The following is a 26,788-nucleotide window of genomic DNA, read 5'->3' on the forward strand; positions in this document are numbered from 1 at the left end:
TGGTAGCTTGGATTTATTTCTCAGCTGAATTTATAGGAAAATAGTGAGCAATTTTGTGAAAAACAGAGTGGGGAGGGAAAACACACCAAGGAGAACAAGGAGATCCGGGGGAGGGTGGGCTGGGCTGGTTTATTACTTGCTATGGTCCTGGGGTCAAAGGTCGCCCTGGTTCGTGTGAGGTCAAGGCCATTTTCTCTGGCACCCTGAGAGTTCATTTCCCCACAATGCAGTGTAAGCATCAAAGGTTCTGCTCTCTGCCCATCTGAGAAAGCAAAATATCCCAGTGTTTGGTTTAGGTTGTGTCTTGTTATTAAGATAAAAGGCTGACCCCTCTCATCTCGCGTTTACTGGTCGCTTAAATTTCTTTCCTGTGAATTACCCCTTTGGGTTTTGCCCCATTCTTGGTTAGGTTAATATTTTTCCTATTGCTTGGTAAGAGTTTTTATACAAAGTGACTTCACTTCATGGGTCATGTCCCCCAACCCAGTTTTTTTTTTTTTTTTTTTTTGGCATGTCTCCCCCTCCCCCAAACCCCGAAGAAAGTTACATTTTTATGCAGTCATATTTATCTATCACTCATTTTCTTTCTGACTTCTGTTTTCTGTATCTGGTTGGTGTCTCTTCCATTTTTGCCACACTTAGAAAGGCTTGTTCCACTCTGAGATGGCTCATGAAAGACAATGACTAGAGATTTCTGGAGTTCTTGGAGTTCCCACTGTGGCGGAACAGGATTGGTGGCGGCTCTGCTGCACCACGACACAGGTTCAATCCCCAGGCCACTTACTAGTGTTGACGGACACTTAGGATGCTTCCATATCTCGGCTCCTGTGAATGATGCTGCTAAGAACACTGGGGTGCATGTTATCTTTTTGAATTAGCGTTTGCACTTTTTTCAGAGTCATACCCAGGAGGGGAATTGCTGAGTCATAGGCAGTTCTATTTTTAGTTTTTTGAGAAACCTCCATAAGGTTTTCCCCAGTGGCTGCACCAATTCACACTTCCACCAACAGTGCACGAAGGCTGCGTTTTTTCCACATCCTCATCAGCATTTGCTATTTTTGGGTTTTTTTGATGATGGCCATTCTGACAGGTGTGAGGTGGCATCTCGCTGTGGTTTTGATTTGCATTTCCCCGATGAGCAGCGATGTCAAGTCACATTTTTTCATGTACCTGTCGGCTATCTGTACACCTTTTTGGAAATATGTCTATTGGGGTTCTTTGGCCCATTTTTTAATTGGGTAATTTTTTGTCTGGCTACAGCATACAGTGGCTTGACATGGGATCTCAGTTCCCAGACCAGGAACTGAAGCCCGGCTGCAGCAGTGAAAACCCCAAGCACTGACACTGCACCACCAAGGAACTCCCAGGGGGGTTGTTTGATGTCGATTTGTATGAGCTGTTTCAATATTTTAGATATAAACACCTTATCAGTCGTCTCATTTGCAAATATTTTCTCTCATTCAGTAGGTTCTCTTTTCATTTTGTCAATGGTTTCCTTTTCTGTGCAAGAGCTTTTAATTGTAATTAGGTCCCAACAGTTTATTTTTGCCTGACTATACTCTTATCCTGAAAGATGCAAAGAATACAGATAAGCGAAAACACCCCCCTCATGTTCCCAACTTCACTTTCCTCCCCAGAAAGAAGAGGCATTAGGTATGGAACATCCCCAAAATTTTCTCTGCACGCCCTGTGTACACAGACAGAAACACTGCATTTTATGAGTATTCAGTAATGTCACCGAAATGGTACCTAGCACGTTCTACCACTGAGCATCGTGTCTTTTATCAGGTAATAGTATGTCTTGGAGATGTTTCCAGGTGTAAACATAGACCTCTTTCTTTCTTTCTTTCTTTCTTTTTTTCCTGTCTTTTGTCTTTTTATTTTGTGTTTTTAGGGCTGCACCCATACGGAAATTCCCAGGCTAGGGGTCTAATCGGAGCTGCAGCCACCGCCACCTGCACCATGGCCACCGCAACACCGGATCCGAGCCACGTCTGCAACTTACACCACAGCCCACGGAAACGCCGGATCCTTAACCCACTGAGCGAGGCCAGGGATCGAACCCGCATCCTCATGGATACTAGTGAGGTTCGTTAACCACTGAGCCATGCGTGACGGGAAGTCCTAATGGATCATTCTTAAGAGCTAGCTATTCAGAGGGGGAGACAGAGGTGGGTGGTAGGTGGGAACTGCACACACACCTGCAGGGGGAGCAAAGGAAGTGTGTCCTACCTGTCCGTGTCACTGTCCTGCCAGTCAAGGCGTTAGCCCCAAGGAGAACATCCCAGGACTTTCTGGGACGGATCCAGACATCGGGTGGAGCCCAGGACAGAGCAGACAAAGGAATGAAGCAAAAGATGTTTGGGGAGCTCTTGGTCTTCATATAGGCTGGGAGCTGTCCCTCAGTCTCGGCCTCAGCGGGCAGGGGGCTCGGCTGAGAGGCGTGATGGGCACGACCCATCACGTGGACCTTGGCCAGACCGACCCTGGCGCCCGCTGGATCCAGGCAGAGGCAGACGTGGAGCCGCACGCCCGGGTGCAGAGCAGTGAGAGGAACACGTGGATGGCGTGCTGCTGGGGGGCAGCGAGAGCTGAGGCCGGCGGGAAGCGGGGGCAGTCGGGCTCTTTAGAGATGCTTCCTAAGTCGGGGGGCATGTCAGCGCGGGTTCAGGTGTCACCAGGACTCCTGGAAGATTGTTTTCAAAATAATCTGCAGCAAGAAGGAAAAATACAAGCAGAATTGGGTAGTTTTGTCAGAGACCATACGGCCCCCCCAGATCTAAAATATTTATTACATTACATTAGGTTTTTTAAAAGAGATATCACTTATGGATCCTTGTTTTTTACTCCAGTTAAAAAAAATAATAGGCGTTCCCGTCGTGGCGCAGTGGTTAACGAATCCGACTAGGAATCATGGGGTTGTGGGTTCGATCCCTGGCCTTGCTCAGTGGGTTAAGGATCCGGCCTTGCCATGAGCTGTGGTGTAGGTCGCAGACGACCTTGAATCCTGAGTTGCTGTGGCTGTGGCGTAGGCCGACGGCTACAGCTCTGATTGGACCCCTAGCTTGGGAACCTCCATTCGCCGCAGGTGCAGCCCTGAAAAGACAAAAAAAAAAAAAAAGAAGAAGAAGAAGAAGATACCAGGTCAGTTACTTTTGAATTTTTGCTCCTACATCTGAATCAACTTGACATATCCTAACTCGTTTTCACAAGCTTCACGCTGTTAACTGAATTAATATTGGGAATTCCCATTGTGGCTCAGCAGAAACGAATCTGACTAGTATCCACAAGAATGTGGGTTTGATCCCCGGCCTCGCTCAGTGGGTTAAAGACATGACATTGTCTCTGTGAGGATGTGGGTTGGAAGCCTGGCTCAGTGTATTAAGGATCTGGCATTTCTATAAGCGGCAGCACAGGTCACAGAGGCAGTTCGGATCCAGTGTTGCTGCGGTGGTGCTGTTGGCCACAGCTGCAGCTCCAAATCAACCCCGGCCCAGGCATTTCCAAATGCTGCAAGTGCGGCTATAGAAAGAAAACAAAATGGAATCACCACTTTGAACACCTGAAACAAACATGATACTGTGTATCAACTACACTCCACTTAAAAAAACAGCTCTTCGGGAGTTCCCATCGTGGCGCAGTGGTTAACGAATCCGACTATGAACCATGAGGTTGCGGGTTCAGTCCCTGCCCTTGCTCAGTGGGTTAAGGATCCGGCGTTGCCGTGAGCTGTGGTGTAGGTTGCAGACGCGGCTCAGACCCCGCGTTGCTGTGGCTCTGGCATAGGCCGGTGGCTGCAACTCCAATTCAACCCCTAGCCTGGGAACCTCCATATGCTGCAGGAGCGGCCCAAGAAATAGCAAAAAGACAAAAAAAAAAAAAAAAAAAAGCTCTTCTTATTGCTTTGAAAGTACTCATTAGGAGTTCCCACTGTGGTGCAGTGGGTGAAGAATCTGATTGCAGAAACACAGGTTCCATTCCCGGCCCAGCACAGTGGCTTAAAGGGTCTGATGATGCCGTTGTGGCACAGGTCGCAGCTGTGGCTTGGCTTCAGTTCTTGGCCCCGGGAAGGTCCATAAACCATGGGTGCAGCCATTAAAAAACAAAACAAAACAAAACAAAAATACCCGACCTCGAAGAAAAAAGTAAATATTTGGAGTTCCCTTCGTGGCTCAGCAGTTAATGAGCCTGACTAGAATCCAGGAGGAGGCAGGTTTGATTCCTGGCCTCGTTCAGTGGATTAAGGATCTGGTGTTGCCATGAGCTGTGGTGTAGGTCACAGAGGCAGCTCGTCTCTTGAGTTACTGTGGCTGTGGTGTAGATGGCAGCTGTAGCACTGATTAGACCCCTGGCCTGGGAACCTCCATAGGCCACAGGTGTGGCCCTAAAAAGCGAAAATAATAAATATTTTTTTAAGTAAAGCTAATCAGGTGCCCACTTTCCCAGGCAGAAAAGAGAAAAAGTATATATTTTCCAGGTTCATGGCAAATATTTTTCTTAATCTATCCTTTGACTTTTTAAAATAACTTTTATTTATTTTTTTTTTTTGTCTTTTTTTTTTTTTTTGCCATTTCTTGGGCCGCTCCCGCGGCATATGGAGGTTCCCAGGCAAGGGGTCGAATCGGAGCTGTAGCCTCTGGCCTACACCAGAGCCACAGCAACTCGGGATCCGAGCCGCGTCTGCAACCTACACCACAGCTCACGGCAACGCCGGATCCTTAACCCACTGAGCAAGGGCAGGGACCGAACCCGCAACCTCATGGTTCCTAGTCGGATTCGTTAACCACTGCGCCACGACGGGAACTCCCTAAAACAATTTTTAGAATTGAAGTAAAGCTGATTTACAATGTTTCAGGTATACAGAAAAGTGTTTCAGTTACATATATATAATATATATATATATATATGTGTTGTCAGTTTTTTCCATCACAGGTTATTATTGAATGTAGTTGCCTGTGATGTGTAACAGGTGCTTGTTTAACTGGAGTGTGTATCTGTTAATCCCAAACTTCTAATGTATCCGTCTTCTCCCTTTCCCCTTTGGTAACCATAAATTTGTTTTCTAGGTCTGTCTTTATCTGACGTGCTTCACTTAGTGTGATCATGTCTGGGTCCGTCTCCGCGGCTGCAAATGGCATCATTTCATTCTTTTTAAATTTTTTTATTTCATTTTTACGGCTGCACCTGCAGCATATGGAAGTTCCCATGCTAGGGGTTGAACCGGAGCTGCAGCTGCGAGCTTATACCACAGCCAGATCGAGCCACATCTACAACCCATGCAGCAGCTTGTGGCAATGCTGGATTCTTAACCCTCTCAGTGAGGCCAGGGATCGAATCAGAATTCTCATGGATACTAGTCAAGCTAATAGCCCGCTGAGCCACAATGGGAACTCCTATTCCATTCTTTCTTTACGGCCAAGGAATATCCCATTTGCATGTAATATGTATCCATTCGTCTGTTGAGGGACACTTGGGTTGTTTCCATGTCTTGGCTACTGTAACGAGCGCTGCGGAGTTCCCGTCGTGGCCCAGCAGAAACGAATCTGACTAGGAACTGTGAGGTTGCGGGTTCGATCCCTGGCCTCACTCAGTGGGTTAAGGATCCGGCGTTGCCGTGAGCTGTGGTGTAGGTTGCAGACGTGGCTCGGATCTGGCGTTGCTGTGGTGTAGGCTGGCGGCTGCAGCTCTGATTCGACCCCTAGCCTGGGAACCTCCATATGCTGCAAGTGCGGCCCTAAAAAGACAAGAGACGAAAACAAACAAACAAGAGTGCTGCTATGAGCACTGGGGTGCAAGTATATTTTTAATTAGAGTTTTCATCTTTATCGACTATGTGCCCAGGAGTGGGAGTGCTGGATCCTACATAACGCTATCTTTAGCGTTTTTTTGTTTTTTTTTTTTTTTTTTGTCTTTTGTCTTTTTGATCTTTTGTTGTTGTTGTTGCTATTTCTTGGGCCGCTCCCGCGGCATATGGAGGTTCCCAGGCTAGGGGTTGAATCGGAGCTGTAGCTGCCAGCCTACGCCAGAGCCACAGCAACGCAGGATCCGAGCCGCGTCTGCAACCTACACCACAGCTCACCGCAACGCCGGATCGTAAACCCACTGAGCAAGGGCACGGACCGAACCCGCAACCTCATGGTTCCTAGTCGGATTCGTTAGCCACTGCGCCACGATGGGAACTCCTATCTTTAGCGTTTTAATGAGCATCCATACTGTTCTCCACAGTGGCTGCCACGATGTACATTCTCACCCACAGGGTGGGAGCGTTCCTTTTCCTCCTTCGACTTTACAGGATTCTCCACATTAAACCTGCAGCAGACGCCATGTGGCCGCATCCATCCACGCTTTCCCCGCAGACCTGCTTCCATGCTGACGCGCACACTCAGGCTGAGCCTTTCTCCTGCCTGCCTGTCCCCGCCCCCAGCACAGCCCCGAGCACATCCCACCCGCGTGCCCAGGACAAGCCCTGCGGATCACGTGGGCTGTTTCAGAGGGAGGTGAGGGACAGGGAGCAAGCGTGCCACCTGAGGCCTGTCATCAGGCCCCCCAACCTCCCGGATACCCAAGAGCCAGGGAGGTGGCTCCCCGTGCCCCTTGCCTGCCCCCGTCTCCTGATGGTGGGGGTGATGGCAGGACCCCTGCGGTCCACGGCGCAGGGACGCGCCCCACCTGCGTGAGCGCGAAGTCCTTCCGGGTGAGGTTCCAAAGGATTTCAAAGTGATCCACGTCGTGGAGCTCGTCCAGCGAGGCTCGCCACCCTCCTTGCCGCAGCGTCTGGGGTGGACAGAGGAGGAGGAACTGCAGGGGACGTCCGAGCGGCTTGCGCACCTGCCCGGCACACACCTGCTGCTCACTGAGCACTTAGGGGACAAATGACTGACACGTGGAGTCCATTTGGGTGAAATAAAGAGGACGGTAATAAGGCTGCCTGACTCTCAAGCTCCAGCCAAAAGCGGGGTCCTGGGGGTACCTGATAAAACTCCCTGGACTGTCGGTGGAATTCAGGGCTGTCATGTTGGCCCACGATCACCAGGATGTGGCAGGCTGGGTCCTTGGGTGGCATCGGGGCTGTCTCCAGGCGCCACTGCGGGCTGTTCCTCTGAGCGTCCTCCCTGGTGCAGGGGGAGGGTGGGTCAGGACAGAGGCAAGCCGTGGCTGCCCCCTGGCCCTCCTCGCAGGTGGCAGGCTGGTGCAGGGATGAGCGGGTGGTGACTCACAGGGTGGTGAGGAGACGGGCATTCTCCGAGGTGTGCATCAGGGGCTCCAGGTCATAGATGCCACTTACCAGGAAGAAGCCTGCAGACGTAAAGAACAAGTCACAGGGCCAGGCTGCAGGTGGGGCCAACACCCTGCCCAGACCAGGCCTCAGGCAGGCACCAGGTGGGGCGAGATGGGGCCAGCCCTGCCTCCAGGGCCAGGGGGGCAAGAAAGGCTGGAAGCCAGAGAAGAAGCAAAGCAGGTGGTGTTCCCAGGCTCAAAGCCCCGTGTTGAGCCACCCAAGCAGCTGGTCCCAACCCTCCGACCCGTCAAGGGAGAGTGAAGGCTTGCCAGCCAGGCTCAGTCCCCAGGGAAACCTTTGAGGTTGGGCGTGACTCCACGCTTGGTCCAGTCGGCCAGGAGCATCATGGCGGCGAGGTGGGCCCCGGCTGAATGTCCACACAGGTAAATCCCCCTCGGGTGAGTCAGAGCAGAGAGGTGGGTTTGCATTCAGTGTAACCAAAGCCACAAGGTCAGCATCAAGGAGTCCCAGTGTGCTTTCTGCTCCAGAGCCAGCAGGGGTGGCCGGGCTCATCCAAGGAGCTGAATCCATGGTCCTCCCACCCAGTCTGACAAGAGGAAGATGTGCAGTGATACCCACTGGTTGCCTGGATACCGCGTCTGGACAAACGTGATGCTCTGGGTCACCTGGTCCACCATCCGGTCCAGGGCACCTGCGCAGAGACAAGGCACTGGGTCAGGCTCAGCTGGGGGCTCTCTCCCCTCCAAAGCTCACCGGCCCTCGCACCCAAGACCACCCGTGTCACCTTTGGGGGCAAGGTCATAAGCCACTATCACCACGGCCACTCCTTCTTCTGTCAGTGGGCTTACCATGAAGGCTGACGTGTCTTTACTGCAGAAGGAGACAGAGACATGCCAGGTAGAGGCCCCTTGGCCACCAGGCTGCTTCTGTGTCCCATCCACCGAGAGCACCAGCCCTCTCTAACCACGTGCAGTGAGGAGAGAAGGGAGTTCTGTCCTCACCATGTCACATGATGGCTATGCAGCCCTAGAAACTACATTTAACCTCTGAGCCTGGTTTCCTCCTCTACAAAATAGGGACAAGTGCGTTCTTTCTCCTAGGGTGCTCGTCCTCCTAGGGTGCTCTTCCTCCTAGGGTGCTCTTTCTCCTAGGGTGCTTTCTCCTAGGGTGCTTGTTCTCCTAGGGTGCTCGTTCTCCTAGGGTGCTCGTCCTCCTAGGGTGCTCTTCCTCCTAGGGTGCTCTTCCTCCTAGGGTGCTCTTTCTCCTAGGGTGCTTTCTCCTAGGGTGCTTGTTCTCCTAGGGTGCTCGTCCTCCTAGGGTGCTCGTCCTCCTAGGGTGCTCTTCCTCCTAGGGTGCTCGTCCTCCTAGGGTGCTCTTCCTCCTAGGGTGCTCGTTCTCCTAGGGTGCTCTTCCTCCTAGGGTGCTCGTTCTCCTAGGGTGCTCGTCCTCCTAGGGTGCTCTTTCTGAGAACTGAAGATGAGACACGCAGAGAGCTTCATGTGGCAAAGCAGAAGGATGCAATAAACGTAGGCAGCGCTACGATGAATACGCTCGAAGGTCCGTAACAGGCCACGCCTTGGTAAGATCCTCGGGACAAGTGTCCCCTGGAGATCCCAAACGCCCCTCTGCTTACCTCAGGGTGACCCGCTGTCCCAGCTGGCCTGGGACTCTCTCATTCTTACCACGGAAAGCCCAGGTCCTGGGAAACCGCTCAGTTCTGAGCCCGCTGGGACGGCTAGCCGCGGCGGGTGTCCATTTGATTAGGGGAAGACGGAACACGCTTTTCCCCGGGTATAGTGGGTCCAAGAGTGTCCTCCCACCAAAGACACGTCCGAGTCCTAAGCCTCGGCCCCCATGCCTGTGACCTTATTTGGGAAAGAGTCTAGGCAGATGTGACTGAGAACCTTGATGTGGGGTCATCCTGGCTGCAGGATGGGCCCGAAACCCGAGGATGACGGCGTCAGAGGAGGAAGAGGGAGGCTTGAGACCCAGACACACACACACCATGTGAAGCCGAAAGCTGAGGTTGAAGGGAGGCAGCCGCCAGCCGACAGAGACCTGGAGCCCCCAGAGGCCGGAAGAGGCGAGAACGGGTCCTCGCCCAGGGCCTTGGGAGGGTGTGCGGCCCTGCCCGCACGCTGGTTCAGGCTCCGGCCCCCAGTCGTGGTGACCGATGCGGTGGCCGCGGGCAAGGAACAGGCCAGGTGGAAATGGCCCCCTCCCCGCCCCACTCACCTTCCACTCTGCCAGTAACCTCCGTGAAAAAACACGAGGAAAGGCAACGCTGCGGGACAAAACGGGGGGCGTGTGGGCCGAGGCCGGGCACCCAGCGGGGACCCCAGGGGACCAGCAGCCCCCGCTCACCTTCAGACGCCTCCTTGGGAAAGTAGATGTCCAGCTTCTCCCCTTCACCGTCTCCGTAGGGGACATCGAGCAGGCTCCTCCTGGAGGCCCGGGCCCTCTGGGTGGCTGTCTCCAGAAACAGACACGTCACTGCCAGCACGACCTCAGGCAGCAGCAATCTCTATTTCAGGCAGAAGGCCTTTGGCTGAAACCCCTTTGGGTCGACCAGTTAGCTCTGGCGGTTGGCGCCTCCCAGGCCCTCAAGGACGTGGGGCTGGAGAACCCAGGGGTGCGAGGTTACAAAGCCACCAGTGGGGGCCAGTACACCTGTAGCTGTCCCTGGTGAGCTTGCAGAACAATAGGCACCAGTGTTTTTTCTTTTCTTTTTCAGATTTTCAGCTGCACGTGGGGCACATGGAAGTTCCCAGGTCAGGGATCAAATCCCAGCCAGAGCTGCAACCCAGGCCACCACTGAAGCAATGCGGGATCCTTAACCCACGGCAAGAACAGCAGGAGCCTGTGCCCCAGCAGGAGCTCCCTGGGCCCGACTCTTACACGTGTATCACGTGCATTACCCTCTGGCAAGAATACACCTGCCCAAGGATGTGGGAAAGTATCTCCTAGGGAACCAAGATAGAAGCTCACGTGAAATACGGATAAGACGACAATGTGAATGTATACGGGATGCCGCGACGGCTGAGGTCAGAGTGCGGTGAGACGGGCTAGGACTCGGATAGGGACAAAGGAGGAAGGTGCCGGAAGGGTGATAAGTGCCCAAGGCAAAGGAGGGGGGGAGGCTCTGTGTGTTCGTGCTGCAAGAAAAAATGCCACCCAAGTGTCCCCACTTATTTTGGGGGGTTAGCAACCTAATCCTGGGAGACATCTGATAATTTCAGGGGTAGTGTTACAGGAATCCGACTTTTTTTTTTTTTTTTTTTTTTTTTTAGGATCACACCTGCAGCATATGGAGCTACAGCTGCCGGCCTACACCTCAGCCCCAGCAACGCCAGATCTGAGCCATGTCTTCGACCTACGCCACAGCTCCTGGCAACACCGGATCTTTAACCCACAGAGCAAGGCCAGGGATCAAACCTGAAACTTCATGGTTCCTAGTCGGATTCATTAATCACTGAGCCACGACAGGAACTCCAATTTCAGGGGTAGTGTTACAGGAATCCTACCTTTTTTTTGGGGGGGGCACACCTGCAGCATATGGAGGTTCCCAGGCCAGGGGTCGAATTGGAGCTGCAGCCTAAGCCCCCGCCACAGCAACGCAGGATCCGAGCCACATATGTGACCTATGCCACAGCTTACAGCAACACTGGATCCTTCAACCACTGAGCAAGGCCAGGGATCGAACCCTCAACCTCATGGTTACTAGTTGGATTCATTTCCACTGCGCCACAACGGGAACTCCTATTTTTAATTTTCTTGGCCATGCCCATGGCATGTGGAAGTTCCTGGGCCAAGGATCAAACCTGAGACAATGCCATGGCAATGCCAGAGCCTAACCCACTGGGCCACAAGGGAGCTCCTCTCTTTAACCTACCCTGGCACTCGTCAATCCTCTGTATGCTTTCTTCATGTTTCCTGTCTGTCTGTCACCAGACATAAGCTCTGGGAAAACAAGAGCTTTGCTTTGCTCACCTCTGTACACCCAGGACCTGGTACATCATAACCACTTCAAAGAGAGTTGTGTAAGAAAAAAAAGAAAATTGTGTAATAAATAAATACTTCAATTAGCAGTGCTGGGTCAACTGAATATCTGGATGGAAAAAAAATTATAGTTTCTTGATCCCCCACCTCACACCATACCTGATCAATTCCAGACAGACCACAGATTTCAGTGTGAACAAGAAGACAGTAAAGCTTTTAGAAAAGAAAACAGGAGTTTCCGTCGCGGCTCAGTGGTTAATGAATCCGACTAGGAACCATGCGGTTGCAGGTTCGATCCCTGGCCTCGCTCAGTGGGTTAAGAATCCAGCGTTTCTGTGAGCTGTGGTGTAGGTTGCAGACGCAGCTTGGATCCTGCATTGCTGTGGCTCTGGTGTAGGCTGGCAGCTACAGCTCCGATTCGACCCCTAGCCTGGGAACCTCCAAATGCTGTGCGAGCAGCCCTAAAAAGCCAAAAAAAAAAAAAAAAAAGAAAGAAAGAAAGAAAAAAGAAAGTGATGCCCACACTGAGCATGAACTAAACCAAGCAAAATGCCATTAATTTTTCTTTTGAAGAAATAATGTCTTTACACAGTTAAATTCACAACAGGAGTTCCCGCTGTGGCTCACTGACAAGTATCCAGGAGGGTGCAGGTTGGAGCCCTGTTCTAGCTCAGTGGATTAAGGAGGGAGCGAGCAGGTTGCTGACGCGGCTCGGATCTGGCATTTTTGTGGCTGTGCCACAGGCCAGCAGCGGTGGCGCCAATTCGACCCCGAGCCTGAGAACGTCCATATGTCGCAAGAGTGGCTCATAAAAAGACCAAGAAAACCAAAACCAAAACCAAAACCCCCACAAAAGGCCTTTCTGTGAAATGTCCGGGCCATCGGCCTCGTTCTCCTGCCCAGGCGACGCTTCTCTCTGATGGGAAATAGAGGCGCTTTCCCTGTAATGCAAATGGCAGAGGAGGAAATGCATTTCTGCCCTGCCTGTTTCTCTCAGTATTTCTTGGAGAGCTTTCCCAGTCAGTAGGTAGACAGCTTCCTCGTTCCTTTCTTTTTTTTGTAAACAGTTACTTGCTAGCCCATCCTCTGGCTGCACCTTAATTTAGTTAGCCAGGCGTGCCAGTTTTTAGGCGGAACCACATCGGATCATCAGGAAAAACTCTTGGCTCCCCCCCCAGCTTATCCCGTGTCCTGAGTCTCGGCCCCACCCCCACCGAGACCACCCGGGATCCTTTCTTTCTCCCCTGGACGCAGGGACAGTCCCTCCAGGACCCCCCCGCACAGCCACAGGTGTGAGCAGGGACAACCTGTCTTCACAGCTGGGGCTGCCCTAATGGAAATACCGCTTCGACGTTTATTTCTCCCAGTTCCCGACACTAGGGGGCAGGATCAAGATGGCAGCGGGGGAGTTCCCTTCGTGGCTTAGCGACAAGGAACCATGAGGTTGCGGGTTCAATCCCTGGCCTCGCCCAGTGGGTTAAGGATCGGGCACTGCCATGAGCTGTGGTGTAGGTCACAGACATGGCTCGGATCCCACGTTGCTGGGGCTGTGGTGTAGGCCAGCAGCTGCAGCTTTAACTCCACCCCTAGCTTGGGAACCTCCATATGCCGTGGGTGCCGCCCTAAAAAGTAAAAAAAAAAAAAAAAGATGCCAGCAGGGCTGGTGTCTAGTAAGAACCCTCCCTGAGAGGCACTCTCCCCCTTTCCATGGAGACAGGCCCCCGGCGCCTCTTTTATTTTTATTTTTTGGTGGGGGTGTGTATGGAGCACTGTGCTCATGGCATGTGGAAGTTCCCGGGTCAGGGATCGAACCTGTGCCACGGCAGCGACCCACGTCCCAGCAGTGACCATCCTAAGTCCTTCGCCCACTGGGCCACCAGGGAACTCCCTGGTGTCTCTTCTAAAAATCCTACTGGATCAGGACCATTCTTATGACCTCATTCAACCTTAAGACTTCCCTAGAGGCCCCGTGTCCAAACAGGGCCACTCAAGGGGTTAGGGCTTCACCATGTAAATCTGGGGCAGAAACAAAATTCGGTCCACAGCAGCCCCCCCGCCCCGCACCCTGCCCCCAAGGCCCTGGAGCTCCCCTGCTGGCCTTCTCCAGGAGGCTGGCTCTGAGCACCTGCTCGCCCGCCCTCCGCCGCCCCCGCCACCTGCTCTGTGTCTTCCACGGCACCTGGCCCTCTCGCAGCCTGCGACGTCCACCTCGTCCTCAGGCTCACTGCCCGGCTCTCCCGCCCCGCCGAGAACCACGACCACACACAGGCCCACGTGTCTGCTTCGCTCACTGCCCTATCCTGGGAGCATCAGGGTGGGGTCAGCACGCGTTGGGCATGAATAAATGGTCACGGAACGCGTCAATAAATGATGAGCCATCCTCCCACGAGGGGCATTTGGCTTGGCCATCACAGACGGCCCTGCTGTGAAGGGCCCTGTCCACACCCTCCTCCCCTGCGGGCAAAGATCTCCGGGCAGTGCTCCCAGTGAAACCGCGGACCAGCCCCTCAGTCCTGGTGTTTTGACGTCAAAAGGCTTTTCCTTTGGCCTCCCAGGCCTCCCCTCGGTCTCAAAAGGCTGACCTAAGAGTTAATGATTAGAAAATGTTGTTACAGCCGAAACCCAGGTAAAACAGCCCCGGCTGTCAGACCCCGCCTGGGCTCACTTGCTCCTGATGGCCACCCCCCGGGAGCCGTCCATCGCCCCCCGTGTCCGGCTCCTCCCAAGCCACCTCTTCCTCGCGTCGTCGCTTCCTCTGCCTCACGGTGCTGGTCCAGTCACAGTCCCACTGCAGCTGCCATTTCTTTTGCAATTGACCCCCTGACACCCCTTCCCTGCGAGCCGTCTTCACTCCAGAGAAGGTCAAGGAGCCAGAACCCCGAAGACAACCGGAAACCATCCCCGGACCCACCGACGGCGCTCCTGCCGACCCTGAAATCATCTATGGAGGGAGAATAACAGAGACACTTCGTCAATAACTGACTTCTTTTTGTTCCTTTTTATTTTTTTTTTGTCTTTTTTTGCTATTTTTTGGGCCGCTCCTGCGGCATATGGAGGTTCCCAGGCTAGGGGTTGAATCGGAGCCACAGCAACGAGGGATCCAAGCTGCGTCTGCAACCTACACCACAGCTCACGGCAACGCTGGATCGTTAACCCACTGAGCAAGGGCAGGGACTGAACCCGCAACCTCATGGTTCCTAGTCGGATTCGTTAACCACTGCGCCACGACGGGAACTCCTGTTGCTTTTTCTTTTTAGGGCCACACCCGCGGCACATGGAAGTTCCTAGGCTAGGGGTCAAAAATGGAGCTGCAGCTGCCGGTCTACACCACAGCCACAGCAATGTCAGATCCAAGCCGCATCTGTGACCTACACCACAGCTCACAGCATCACCGGATCCTTAACCCACTGAGCGAGGCCAGGGATCGAACCCGCGTCCACATGGATACTAGTCGGATTCAATAACCCTGTCTTCTGAGCTAAACCTATAAACCCCCTTGCTATCCCCTCTCAGAGAGGACACAGTTTTGAGGTGTTAGCCTGCTGGGGCCTCCCTCAACTGGCAAAGCAATAAAGCTGTTCTTTCTCTTCCTCAAAGCTCCGTCTCTGAGACTTAATTTGTGCCTGTGCAGAGAGACTGCTTTTCAGCTACACCAGCGGTAGAATTTCCAGATCAGTGTCCTTTTCACTTGCAGCCATGACCCCCGGCCCTCCGTGGGGGGGGGGGGGTGCTAACCCCCCACCTGCACCTTGTGAAGCTGTTTGTTCCTAACAAGCTCATCAGCACAGGCTCATCCAAGGGGAGCGATTTCATTAACACCAGGGGTTTTGACGAATAGGAGACCCAACTAGACTTAAGTTGGGCCAAAGCTAAGGAAAAGAGGATGGCATTTAAGTTCTAAGTTGAAGAACAATTAAAACCAAGCAGCTGTTGATACTGGTTATCATGCATAAAAAAAGGTTCCCTCTGGAGTTCCCTGGTGGCTCAGCAGGTTAAGGATCCAGTGCTGTTACTGCTATAGCTTGGGTCACTGCAGGTTTAATCCCTGGCCTAGGATGTTTTTTTTCCCTTTTTCTTGGCCGTCCTACAGCAAATGGAGCTCCCGGGCCAGGGATCAGATCCCAAGCCGCAGTTTTGACCTAGGCCACAGCTACGGCAATGCTGGATCCTTAGCTCACTGTGCTGAGCCAGGGATGGAACCCGTGTCCCAGCTCTCCAGAGACGATGCCAATCCTGTGGCGCCATGGCAGGAACTCCTGGCCCAGGAATTCTGGCACGCCATGGGCTCAGCCAAAGAAAAGTCTCCTTCCGGTACTAAAAACCCAACTAGCCCTGAGGCAGAGACACTGCTTCCTCCAGGAGCTGACCTGATGGCCGGTGGCAGGCAGCAGCGTACAGGGTCAGAGAATGAGGGGACCTACTCTTCCTTCAGCCCTTCAGGTGCTGCACCTAAGGGCAGGGACACAGGAAGGCTTCAAAGTGACACAACAGAATAAATCTTATGACACACTTTTTTTTGGCTGTGCCTATGGCATGCAGAAGTTCCTGGGCCAGGGATCAAACCCATGCCACAGCAGTGACAATGCCAAACCACTAGGCCACCAGGGAACGCCACAAACTTCTTTTTCTTTTTTCTTTTTTTTTAGGGCCACACCCGCAGCATAAGGAAGTTCCCAGGCTACGGGTCCAGTTGGAGCTACCGCTGCCGGCCTACACCACAGCCACAGCGATGCCAGATCTGAGTTATGTTTGTGGCCTACACCACAGCTCATGGCAACATGGATCCTCAACCTGCTGAGAGAGGCCAGGGATCGAACCCACGTCCTCATGGATCCTAGTTGCGCTCGTCACTGCTGAGCTACAACAGGCTCTCCCGAAGAATCAGGACTGTTACAGAGAAATACCAGGTCTCTGGAGCCAACTGGGCACTGCGTTGGGCGGGGGGGGGGGGGGGGCGTGCCCCTAGAGACTAACAGACGTGGGCCTGCGGGACCCATCCGGCAGTCCCGGAAGGCTGAGGACTGAGGGTTTATCACACACGGTGGCAGCACTTTTCTTTTCTTTTCTTTTCTTTTTTTTTTTTTTTTTTTTGTCTTTTTGCCTCTTCTAGAGCTGCTCCCTTGGCATATGGAGGTTCCCAGGCTAGGGGTCTAATTGGAGCTGTAGCCGCCGGCCTACGCCACAGATCATGGCAACGCCGGATCCTTAACCCACTGAGCAAAGCCAGGGATCGAACCCACAACCTTGTGGTTCCTAGTCGGATTCGTTAACCGCTGAGCCACGATGGGAACTCCAAGGTGGCAGCACTTTAAAAGGAAGGTGGGGCCCGCGGCCCCCAGCAAGGTTCAGAACTATTCCTTCTCAGTCTTTGAATGCATTCAGCAAACAAATGTTTCTACAAGCAACCACCTTTTGCTCATTTGGGCCTATCACAGTGACAAAATAATAAAAAATCCAATCCGGTGTGACTTCCCCCTCTGAGAGGGACAAGCAGTTATAAATATAAGTCAGGGGGTAACATGTGCTAGAAAAATGAGGCCGAATCTGCAAAGCATACATACTGCATGGTTCCAACTACAGGACATTCTGGAAAAGGCAAAACTATGGAGACAGGAGCAAGATTGGTGGTTGCCAGGGGGGTGGTAGAAGGGACCGGAACACAAAGAGGGAGGGAGCGCCTGCCAGGCCCAGCGGACAAGCTGGGGAAGTTGAAGTTGGGGGCGGGGGTTCTGGAGCTCAGCTATGCTAAGTTCTTAGCTGAAGCCATGAGAACCAACGTCAGAGAAAAGCCGGGCTTCGAAGGAGGGAAAGGAAACCAGCAGAGGGGCAGAGGCTGAGGCAGTGGACGGGGAGGGGTCAGGAGAGGAGACGAAGGCTCCCCCTTCCTCCAGCGCCAGCACAGCGCCCCACGCCTTCGGGTTTGCAGATGGACAGAGAGAAGTGGGAGCGATGCGAAAGGTTACAAATAACGTTTGTGGAGTTTCTGTCGTGGCCCAGCGGTTAAAGAACCCAACTAGCATCCGTGAGGATGCAGGTTCGAGCCCTGGCCTTGCTCAGTGGGTTAGCGATCCTGCGGTGCTGTGGTGTAGGCCAGCGGCTATAGCTCCGGTCAGACCTCTGGCCTGGGAACCTCCATATGCCATGGGTGCAGCCCTAAAAAGACCAAAAATAAATAATTTATTGGGGAGTTCCCTGGTGGCCAAGTGGTTAAGGAGCCACTGCTGTGGCATGGGTTTAATCCCTGGCCTGGGAATTGTGCTATGGGCGTGGCCAAAGAAAAAATTGATTGAATGAAAGTCACAGACCATGAAGTTAATAATTTTAAAGCAAAAAAAAAAAAAAAAAAAAAAGAAAAAAAAAAGAAAAAAAAAAAGAAAAAAAGGAGCTCCCGTCGTGGCGCAGTGGTTAACGAATCCGACTAGGAACCATGAGGTTGAGGGTTCGATCCCTGCCCTTGCTCAGTGGGTTAAAGGATCTGGCGTTGCCGTGAGCTGTGGTGTAGGTTGCAGATGCGGCTCGGATCCCGCGTTGCTGTGGCTCTGGCGTAGGCCGGTGGCTACAGCTCCGATTCGACCCCTAGCCTGGGAACCTCCATATGCCGCAGGAGCGGCCCAAAGAAATAGCAAAAAGACAAAAAAAAAAAAAAAATAATAATAATTTTAAAGCACACAACCCAGAGGCCTTTAGCTCATTCACAAAGTGCAACCACCACCTCACTCTGGTTTCCAAACGTTTTCATCACCCTGGAATGGAAGCCCCTACCTCCTGAGCAGGGGCTCTCCAAACCCGCCTCGCCGCAGGCCCTGCTTTCCGTCTCTATGGATGTCCCTGTTCTGGCCATTTCATGGGTATGAAGTCACACTTTCGTGACCCTCTATGCCTGGCTCCGCTCACTGAGCATTATGTCTTCAGGGTCCATCAGCGCTCTAGGCGGTACCGGTACCTCCTTCCTCTTTAGGGCTGAACACCGCTCCACCGGGTGGACACGTGGCATTTTGTTCATCCATTCATCTGCAGATGGGCAGATGGGGTGTTTCCACCTTTCGGCGACTGTGAGCGAGGCTGTGTGAACACGTGTGCATGTATCTGCATGGCCACGTCTTTACAATTCTCTTGGGTTACAAAGAATTTTTTCTCTCTCTCCTTTTTTAAGGGCCACGCCTGCAGCCCAGGGAAGTTCCCAGGCTAGGGGTCTAATCAGAGCTGTAGCTGCCAGCCTCTGCCACAGCCACAGCCAGGCCAGGTCTGAGCCACGTCTGTGACCTACGCCACAGCTTGCGGCAACGCCGGACCCTTAACCCACGGAGCATCCTCATGGATACTGGGCAGATTCATTACTACTGAGCCTTGATGGGAACACCAAGCGTTTTTTAAACTGAAGTATGGTGGACATGTTAGTTTCAGGTGTGTGACAGAGCGGTTCAGTATTTTTATAGATTATACCCCACTTAACGTTATTACAAAACAATGGCTATGCTTCCCTGTGCAGTACAGGATATCCTTGTTGCTTGTCTACTTATGAATAGTAGATTCTATCTCTGCTAGAAAGAATTTTTTTTGGCTATGCCAGCAGCATGCAGAAGTTCCTGGGCCAAGGATCCAACCAGTGCCCCAGCAGCAACCCGAACCGAAACAGTGACAATGCTGGATCCTTTACCCACTGAGCCAGCAGGGAACTCCCTAGAAAGAATGTTTAGTGCTGTTTATGCTAGTAAAAATAGGGTGCACATTATACCCACAGACGCTTTCTCCTAGGAGAAAAAAAGAAACTGGCAGCAACCACATCGCAGCCTCACAATGGGTGCCCGAGTCACAGATGCTTTTCTTTTCTAAAATCCTTCTCAATGAGCAAAGGTTCCTTTTATAACCAGAAAACAACTGCTGCTTAAAATTAGCCTCCCTCAGAGGGCGCTGCCTGTGGCTATTACAATGGGGTCCGTGGACACTGGGTGCCGCCCACGCAGTTTGCCCCTGGTCCGTGAGGAACCTCGTAGAAAGTGGAAGGAAACGTTTCGAATGTTCGCAGTGTGGCCGAATGGCTGGGTTTACTGAACTTAATAAGAAATTAAGCCTTTCAAACAAAAACTTGTACATGAATGTCCCCAGCAGCGCTATTCACAAACACCAACCGGAGGAAACGGCCCACACGTCCATCAGCGATGAATGGATACCCAGAACACGGGCCGTCCACACCGCGGAAAAGTACCCGTCCATCGAAACCAACGAAGCGCTGACACGCATTACGCCAAGGGAAAGCAGCCAGACACAAGATACCACATATGGTCGGATTCCGTTTCTAGGAAACGTCCAGAACAGGGAAATCCATGGAGACACAAAGCAGGGGCTTTGTGTTGCCAGGGGCTGGGGGACAGCAGGGTGGGCGAAGGAACAGCGAGTGACGGCTTAAAGGGAGAGGCTTCCCTGCTGGGGTGATGAAAACATTTTGGAACTCGATGGGGGTGGCGGTACAACTCTGTAAATGCACTCCACGCTGCTGAATTGTACACATCAACGTGGCTAACATAGGGAGTTCCCGCTGGGGCTCATTGGTAAGGAACCAGCTAGTATCCATGAGGATGCGGGTTCAATCCCTGCCCTTACTCAGTGGGTTAAGGATCCAGCGTTGCCGTGAGCTGTGGCGCAGCGCCCAGATTTGGCGCTGATCCTGCATGGCTGTGGCTGGCAGCTGCAGCTCTGAGTCACCCCCTAGCCTGGGAACTTCCATATGCTGCAGGTGGGGCCCTAAAAAGACCAAAAAAAAAAAAAAAAAGTACATTTTATTTGTCTTTTTTTTTTTTTTTTGCCTTTTCTAGGGCCGCACTCGAGGCATATGAAGGTTCCCAGGCTAGGGGTCTAATTGGAGCTGCAGCCGCCGGCCTACACCACAGCCACAGCAACGCGGGATCCAAGCCGCATCTGCAACCTACACCACAGCTCACGGTAACGCCGGATCCTTAACCCACTGAGCAAGGCCAGGGATGGAACCTGCAACCTCATGGTTCCTAGTCAGATTCGTTAACCACTGAGCCATGACGGGAACTCCTAAAATAGTATTTTATGTTAGGTATACTTTACCACAAAATTAGGGCCTGTATTTTGTGTACCTTTGCTTTCTTCCATTAGTTTTTCCCACACAGAGAAAAAGCAGAATCTCAGCCTTTGAACGAAAGAGGGCCCCTGGGAAAGACAGTCAATCAAGAGGTTGACAGGAGAGGCTGTCAATCACGAGGCCCCACCCACCTCGCTGGTGATTGGTCCTCCTGGGGCGAGGCGTGGCTTGAGGCACTGGAAGGATGGGAGGCCCAAGCCGGGTTACAAACATCCATCCATCCACCCATCCACCCATCCACCCACCCATCCATCCATCCATCCATCCATCCATCTATCCACCCATCCCTCTATCTATCTACACCTCATCTAGTTTCTTGTATAACGTATTTTTACTGAGAGTCTTAGTAAAACAAATTTAATAGCTACTGGTAGAGGAAATAGTTCTTCGAACCTCCCTCTGTTCTCTGCCCATGCTCACTCAGCCGTCCCCAGGGGCCCAGCCTGAGAGAGGCCGGACCTCGGTGGCTATTGTCTACTCATTGGAACAGGGCAGTCCCCACTGCAAGGTACAGGTCGGTGCTCTTAGAATGAACATAGGTCAAAAGAAAAAACAATTTCATTCTCCCTGCTGCAAAAAAGGAAAAGAGACTTTACCTCCCTCGCTTTTCTTACAGCATTTATTTTTTAGGAAACTGTACCAAAAATCCTTTCTCTACCTCTTTGGGAATGTGTGTAAATATTTTTTAAAACTAAATGCATCTAGGAGTTCCTGCTGTGGCAGATGGTTAAGGACCTGCAGCAGATCGGGCGGATGCAGAGGTGTGGTTTTCATCCCCAGCCCAGTGCAGTGGGTTAAAAGCTCTATCGAAGCAGGCAGCTGGGGTGTAGTTCTTTTTTTTTTTTTTTTTGTCTTTTTGCCATTTCTTGGGCCGCTCCTGTGGCATATGGAGGTTGCCGGGCTAGGGGTCGAATCGGAGCTGTAGCTGCCAGCCTACGCCAGAGCCACAGCAACGCAGGATCCGAGCCGCGTCTGTGACCTACACCACAGCTCACGGCAACGCCAGAACCTTGACCCACTGAGCAAGGCCAGGGATCGAACCCGCAACCTCATGGTTCCCAGTCGGATTCGTTAACCACTGTGCCACGACGGGAACTCCTGGGGTGTAGTTCTAAGCTGCACCTCGGATTTGGCCCCTGGCCGAGAACTTCCATATGCCTTGGATGCGGTCATTCAGGAAAAAAAAAAAAAAGCTAAATGAAACTTTAGCCAGCTTTACAACCTAGGAAGGTTTTTCCCTCCAGGACCTGGGAGTTATCTCTTTGAAATGTAATTATCTAGGGAGATAACCAGATTTGTGGGAAGGCAGGACCCTTCCTTCTGCGGGGCATCTGGCTCCAAGTTGCAAAATCACCTCTTATCATAAGGATATAGGAATTTTTCACTTTCCTCTGGATAAAGCGATTTGCAAACACAGATGGCCGCTCTAATGCCCAGGTGGATTTTGGATGGTTAGGCTGGCAGAGGCTGCCCTCCGGTCCTCTTGCTTGCCCATAGGTCTGCTGATCCTGAGAACAGCTATGCAGTAGGGGTACAGGCCTGGCTGCCTAAGAGGGAGGGAGGGGGCTCTGTCTGGTTTTGCAAGACCCTCAGCAGCTGGCCTGGCACACCGCTGCAGTGTGGTTCCGTCCTTACGCAACTGAAAATCATGTTTTCTTTCTCTTGGCCTTTGTGGAGAGGTTTTCTGGGTTGGCTAGCCATTTCACTTTTCATTTTTCCCCTTAACATTCCATCCCCATCTCCCGTGAGTCTGACTCCAAGGAAGGGAGCTGCAAGGGCCCAGGAGGTCTGGGGAACTCCACCAGGAGAGGCAGCTGGCGGGCACTGCTCAACACGCCTTGTCAGCCTGCTCCCCTCTCACTGGAAGCTCAGCGCGGGCAAGTGGTAACTGTCACTAGCTGTGTGAGCTTGGGGAAGTTATTTGACCTTTAACCTCATCAAGAGGGCCGGGCGAGGGTGAGGTGAGAGAGGCATTTAACATGGCTGCAGTGGGGAGTTCCCATTGTGGCTCAGCGGTAATGAACCTGACTAGGATTCATGAAGACGTGGGTTTGATCCCTGGCCTCGCTGAGTGGGTTAAGGATGCGGTGTTGCCATGACCTGTGGTGTAGGTCGCAGACATGGCTCAGATCTGGCATTGCTGTGGCTGTGGTGTAGGCCCGCAGCTATAGCTCCGATTGGACCCCTAGCCTGGGAAGCTCCATGTGCCGCAGGAGTGGCCCTTAAAGAAACAACAAAATCCTGGGCTTGGAGAATAGACTTGTGGTTGCCAAGGGGGAGGGGGAGAGAGAGGGGTGGATTAGGAGTTTGGGGTTAACAGATGCAAACTCTTGCCTTTGGAATGGATTAGCAATGAGATCCTGCTGTGTAGCCCTGGGAGTCACTTATGATGGAGCCTGATCATGTGAGAAAAAAGAATGTGTACATGCATGTGTCACTGGGTCACCATGCTGTACAGTAGAAAAAAAAATTGTATCAGGGAAATAACAATTAAAAAATAAATCAACTGGAAAAATAAAAAACAACAGAAAAAAAACTTGGTGGCGGGGGAGGGGGGGAATCAGTAATTGGGATTTTATGGGCTGAATGCTTGTGCCTCTCCCAAGTTCACACCCTAGTGTGATATGCGGAGGTGTGTCTTTGGGAGGTAATTGGGTTTAGTAGATGTCCTGAGAGTGGAGCCCTTGTGACGGGATTAGCGGTCTTAGGAGGAGGAGGAAAAAGAGACCTCTCTCCCTGCCCTCCTCTCTCTCTCTCTCTGCCAAGTGAGGATGTGGGGAAAAGGGGTCTATCTGCAAGCCAGGAAGAGGACCCTCACCAGGAAACCAAATCCGCTGGCACCTGCACCTTAACCTTGGACGTCTCCACCTCCAGAACCATGAGAAACAGACTCCTACTACTTATGCCACCCAGTCTGGCATTTTGTCATGGCAGCCTGAGCTGACCAAAACAAAGATAAGTCATGTTTAAATGCAATTTTTCTTTTTGTTGGCCACACCCGCAGCCTGTTGAAGTTCCCGGGCCAGGGGCTGAACCCGCACCACAGCAGTGGCCTAAGCCCCTGTAATGACAAGGCCAGGTCCTTAACACACTGTGCCACAAGGGAACTCCCTAAATGCAATGTTTTTAAAAATCAAAATTAATGCTAAAAAGTCCATGACAAACAAAATATCAACATTTCCAAAAGATGCAACCCTCCCCCACCACACTCATCCCAGTGAAATGAGTCCGGTGGCCCCTGGGCCAGGCGGAGCATCGAAAACAGGAAGGGAGGTAGGATGTGACTGTCAAACCGTCTGTAAGGCTCCCAGGAGTGAGGGCTACAGCCAGCCTCTGAGGGCGACAGTCCCTGCGTCTCTTCTTAGCCCTGGCTCCTTCCGAATGACTCCCTTTCTCTACGGGCTCTGCTCTTTTCTCCTTCAAACAATCACAACAGATAAGCGGGTTTTCTACCAGCTCATGCAGATTTCAGCGCACACGCTCAAACATACTGAGCAAACAGAGTGGGACACCGTGGGGGACGCTCGAGAGCCCAGGACACAGGTCTACCCCCTGGCGGGAAGGGGAGGGTGCTGAGATATTCTGGAATAACCCCCACAAGCCTATTGCTTCAGCTGGGTTATCTCAGTGTGAGAACCAAGCCCAGGAGCTGCACGCAGTCTGAAACAGCGTCGAACTTTCCAACTTCCCGGAGAGGCTGGACGCTTGCTCAACCACACGGCCCCCACGGAGCCCACCTGCCCACCCAGCACAAAAGGCAGTGGCCCAACCCTCTGCAGCGCCAAGGCGGGGATGGGAATTAACCTTGAGACACCACTAGCATACAGATTCCCAAGCCCTGATTTCTTTAAAGAAGAAAAAAAAAAAGGCTTCTTTGCTTTTTGTAAATCACGAGAACATCCCACATGCAGCTGCGAGTGAGACCTTCTTTTTTTGCTCCACGCCCCAGTGCCACTCGGCCTGAAGGGCCTGGGCACAGCTGGGTGACTGGCCAAGCAGGAGGGCGGTGGAGCAAGATGGCTGTGCCTACCCTGCCTCAGGCGGTCTTTCAGCAAGGGCTCCTGGGTGCCCGGCCCCACGCACATGTGACGTGCCTGGACTTTGGGAACTGCCCCGAGAGGCTGGGGCTGCACAGCTCCTCCTCCCAGCCTGGGGCTCCTGAACCACTGCCACCTGCTCAAGTCCCCGCCCCAGCAGCCCTGGAGCCGTACCGTGGTTTCCCATCTGTAAGTAGGTCTTCAAGGCCTCCTCTGGTCCCCGGCGGACGACCCACCTGCTGGGGGAGTACTGATGCTCCAGCTCCTACGGGACACAGGCACAAGGTTCCAGAAGACCTTTGGCCTCCACATAGACGTGCCCCCCCCCATGCTCCTCTCTGCAAGGAGACGCCTCTTCCCAGATCTCTCAGGTTCTCCCAGATGCCCTCAGCCCCCTGCAACCCCTGCCCCAGTCTCCAGCCGGGCAACCCGCGTCCCCCTACGAATGAATCCGTTGTTTCAGATACAACAGTGCAGATGCTGTCAGATCCATGGTCTAGAGCAGGGGCCAGGCCTTTAACCAGCAGGACAGCCTTAAAGCGGAGGTGAGGAGGTCCCGCAAGGTGGGACCCATGGGCACCGCTTCTACAGCAGCTAAGAGCAGGGGAAGCGGGGAGCTGAGGTGGCTACTGCAGAGAAAGTGACGTGAACTGATCTTCCCTGAGAGGGTATGATTCTGACTGCAGGTGGACACAGCACGACCGGAGGCACGGAGGTGAAGAGGGAAGGGGAAGGGAAGGGGAAGGGTCCGTTTGGAAATGCTGACCAGCCAGGCTGCTCCAACACGAGGTGAGGCTGGGAAGCTGGGGCTGGAGGGTCTTGGACCTCAGGCTCCAGGCGGAAAGTAATAAGGAACCAGGTTTTGGAGAAAGGGCTCAGAGGCAAAACAGCAGCAAGTGGGGGAAGGCCGGCCCGGGCAATCTGAGGACAGGGTGGCTTCTGCGAACAGTCTTGGGCCCTAGAGTCAGGTGGCCCATCCAAGCGCCATCACTTAGAGGCTCTTTGACCGCGGGCAACTTGCAGCCAGTTCCCTCCTGGGCCTAAGGGGCAAAATACTACTCGTCTACTTCCTTTACAAGGCTTGTAGCTTTCAGCCTTGGGAGGTTACACAGCCTGCGGGGCTGACGGCTACACGGCATGCAAATGAGGGTCATTTCCTCTTCCCACCGAACAGGGTTCTTGGCCAAAAGGGTCTTTGGAACCGAACAGCCGTCCTTGTAGGATGGTCACAGCCAGAGCCCGCACACTCTGTGGGCTCCATCGCCATCATCTTTATTGCTATTATTTATGGTAAAGGCAATGCAATGGGTTTCTGAGAGGGCTTCGATATTGTAGGGGTGTGTGTGAGAGAGAGACAGAGACAGAGAGAGACAAAGGATGGGATTTCTTGGGGGCGGTATCCATAACTGTCATTAGATCCTTAAGTGTGTCCATGATCAGAAAAGGGATCACTGCCTAAAATGTAGCAAAACTAGTTAGGAAATTATAAATGAATGCTAATCACCACAAGTGCTTTGCATACGCAGTAAATACCAGCCTCACGAGGCAGGTAAATGAAGTGGCCTTCAGTAAATACTAGCCTTCCTGCCACCTTTGGCGTCTGGCCCACGCTGCATACACATTGCACAACCTCAGGGAACTTCCAGCTCCAACCTTCTCTTTGTGTATGGGATATTCACATAAGCCAGGGTCATGCTAATTTTCTCTACCTTAAAATGAGGTGAGGAGTTCCCATTGCGGCCCAGCGGTAACAAACCCAACTACTGTCCCTGAGGACTCGGGTTTGATCCCTGGCCTTGCTCAGTGGGCTAAGGATCTGGTATTGCTGTCAGCTGCAGTGTAGTTGCAGACGCGGCTGGGATCCCTCCTGGCTGTGGCTGTAGCCTTGGCCAGCAGCTGCAGCTGCGATTTGACCCCCAGCCTGGGAACTTCCATATGCTTGAGGGGAGTCCATAGAAAGAAAAAAAAAAAAAAATCAGGCTAAGCCAACAAAAGCCTGTCTGCCGTGAGAAGTAAAATAAATCGCAGCGCTAAGGCTTTAGGGAGCTGGCACGCAGCAGGTTCTCAATGGCGCCCACAGGAGTGGTTCTAAACTTTCCTCCCAACTCCCGTCTAATTTCTGAGCTACACTCCTCTGCCCCAGCCTCTCCCTGTGATCCGCCTACCTCCTTAGACATCTTCTTCCAGGGAGCCTCACGCTTGCAACCTTCACCCGCGACATCCATCCCAGAGGCCAACGGGGTGGGCACGCGGCCCGCCATTTTATAAGAGGTGGGCGGGGCTCCGCTTAGACCCCGCCCCAAGGAGCCCCGCCCGAAAGTACTGCGCCGGCGCGCGGGTTCCTGGTCCTTCCACGAGGGGGCGGACTGAGTTCAAATCGCCCGCGCCGGGCCCGCACGATGA

General features: G+C 52.8%; 1 protein-coding gene across 15 annotated transcripts; it reads right to left on the reverse strand.

Moving 5' to 3' along the window:
* AFMID (arylformamidase) lies at positions 1-26,623 on the reverse strand. Of its 15 annotated transcripts, none has more exons than XR_002336951.2 (12): positions 26,551-26,623; positions 24,560-24,650; positions 9,605-9,709; positions 9,476-9,524; positions 8,025-8,110; positions 7,859-7,931; positions 7,575-7,672; positions 7,218-7,296; positions 6,971-7,112; positions 6,670-6,774; positions 2,233-2,710; positions 1-1,566 (listed from the first exon to the last, which is right to left on the reverse strand). XR_002336951.2 is itself a non-coding variant. In XM_084983431.1 (11 exons), the coding sequence occupies exons 5-11, from the start codon at positions 8,089-8,091 to the stop codon at positions 2,675-2,677; spliced, it is 600 nt and encodes a 199-aa protein (XP_084839557.1). In that variant the 5' UTR covers positions 8,092-8,110; positions 9,476-9,524; positions 9,605-10,427; positions 12,091-14,180; positions 26,551-26,623; the 3' UTR covers positions 598-2,674. The 15 variants fall into 15 exon arrangements, 9 of the variants coding, with proteins under 9 accessions (XP_084839557.1, XP_020922188.2, XP_084839556.1 ...); XR_014820641.1 differs by having other exon boundaries at positions 9,605-9,764; XR_014820642.1 differs by lacking the exon at positions 24,560-24,650.
* Positions 26,624-26,788: the final 165 nt, after the last annotated feature.

Source organism: Sus scrofa, chromosome 12 (genome assembly GCF_054392235.1).
Source record: "Sus scrofa isolate SSC_HxYL_T2T_F1_AM1 chromosome 12, Sscrofa_HxYL_maternal_Yorkshire_Landrace_v2.0, whole genome shotgun sequence".
Taxonomy (NCBI): Eukaryota; Metazoa; Chordata; class Mammalia; order Artiodactyla; family Suidae; genus Sus; species Sus scrofa.

Bases quoted from the DNA above. Each gene is read 5' to 3' on its own strand.
- AFMID (XM_021066529.2), bottom strand. From the start codon at position 26,610: ATGGATGTCGCGGGTGAAGGTTGCAAGCGTGAGGCTCCCTGGAAGAAG. The intron at 24,651-26,550 runs GTAGGCGGATCA...TGTGTCCCGTAG, and splicing joins GGAAGAAGATGTCTAAGGAG to GAGCTGGAGCATCAGTACTC. The intron at 7,297-7,574 runs GTTTCCCTGGGG...TTACGTCTGCAG, and splicing joins AGTCACGCCCAACCTCAAAG to GCTTCTTCCTGGTAAGTGGC.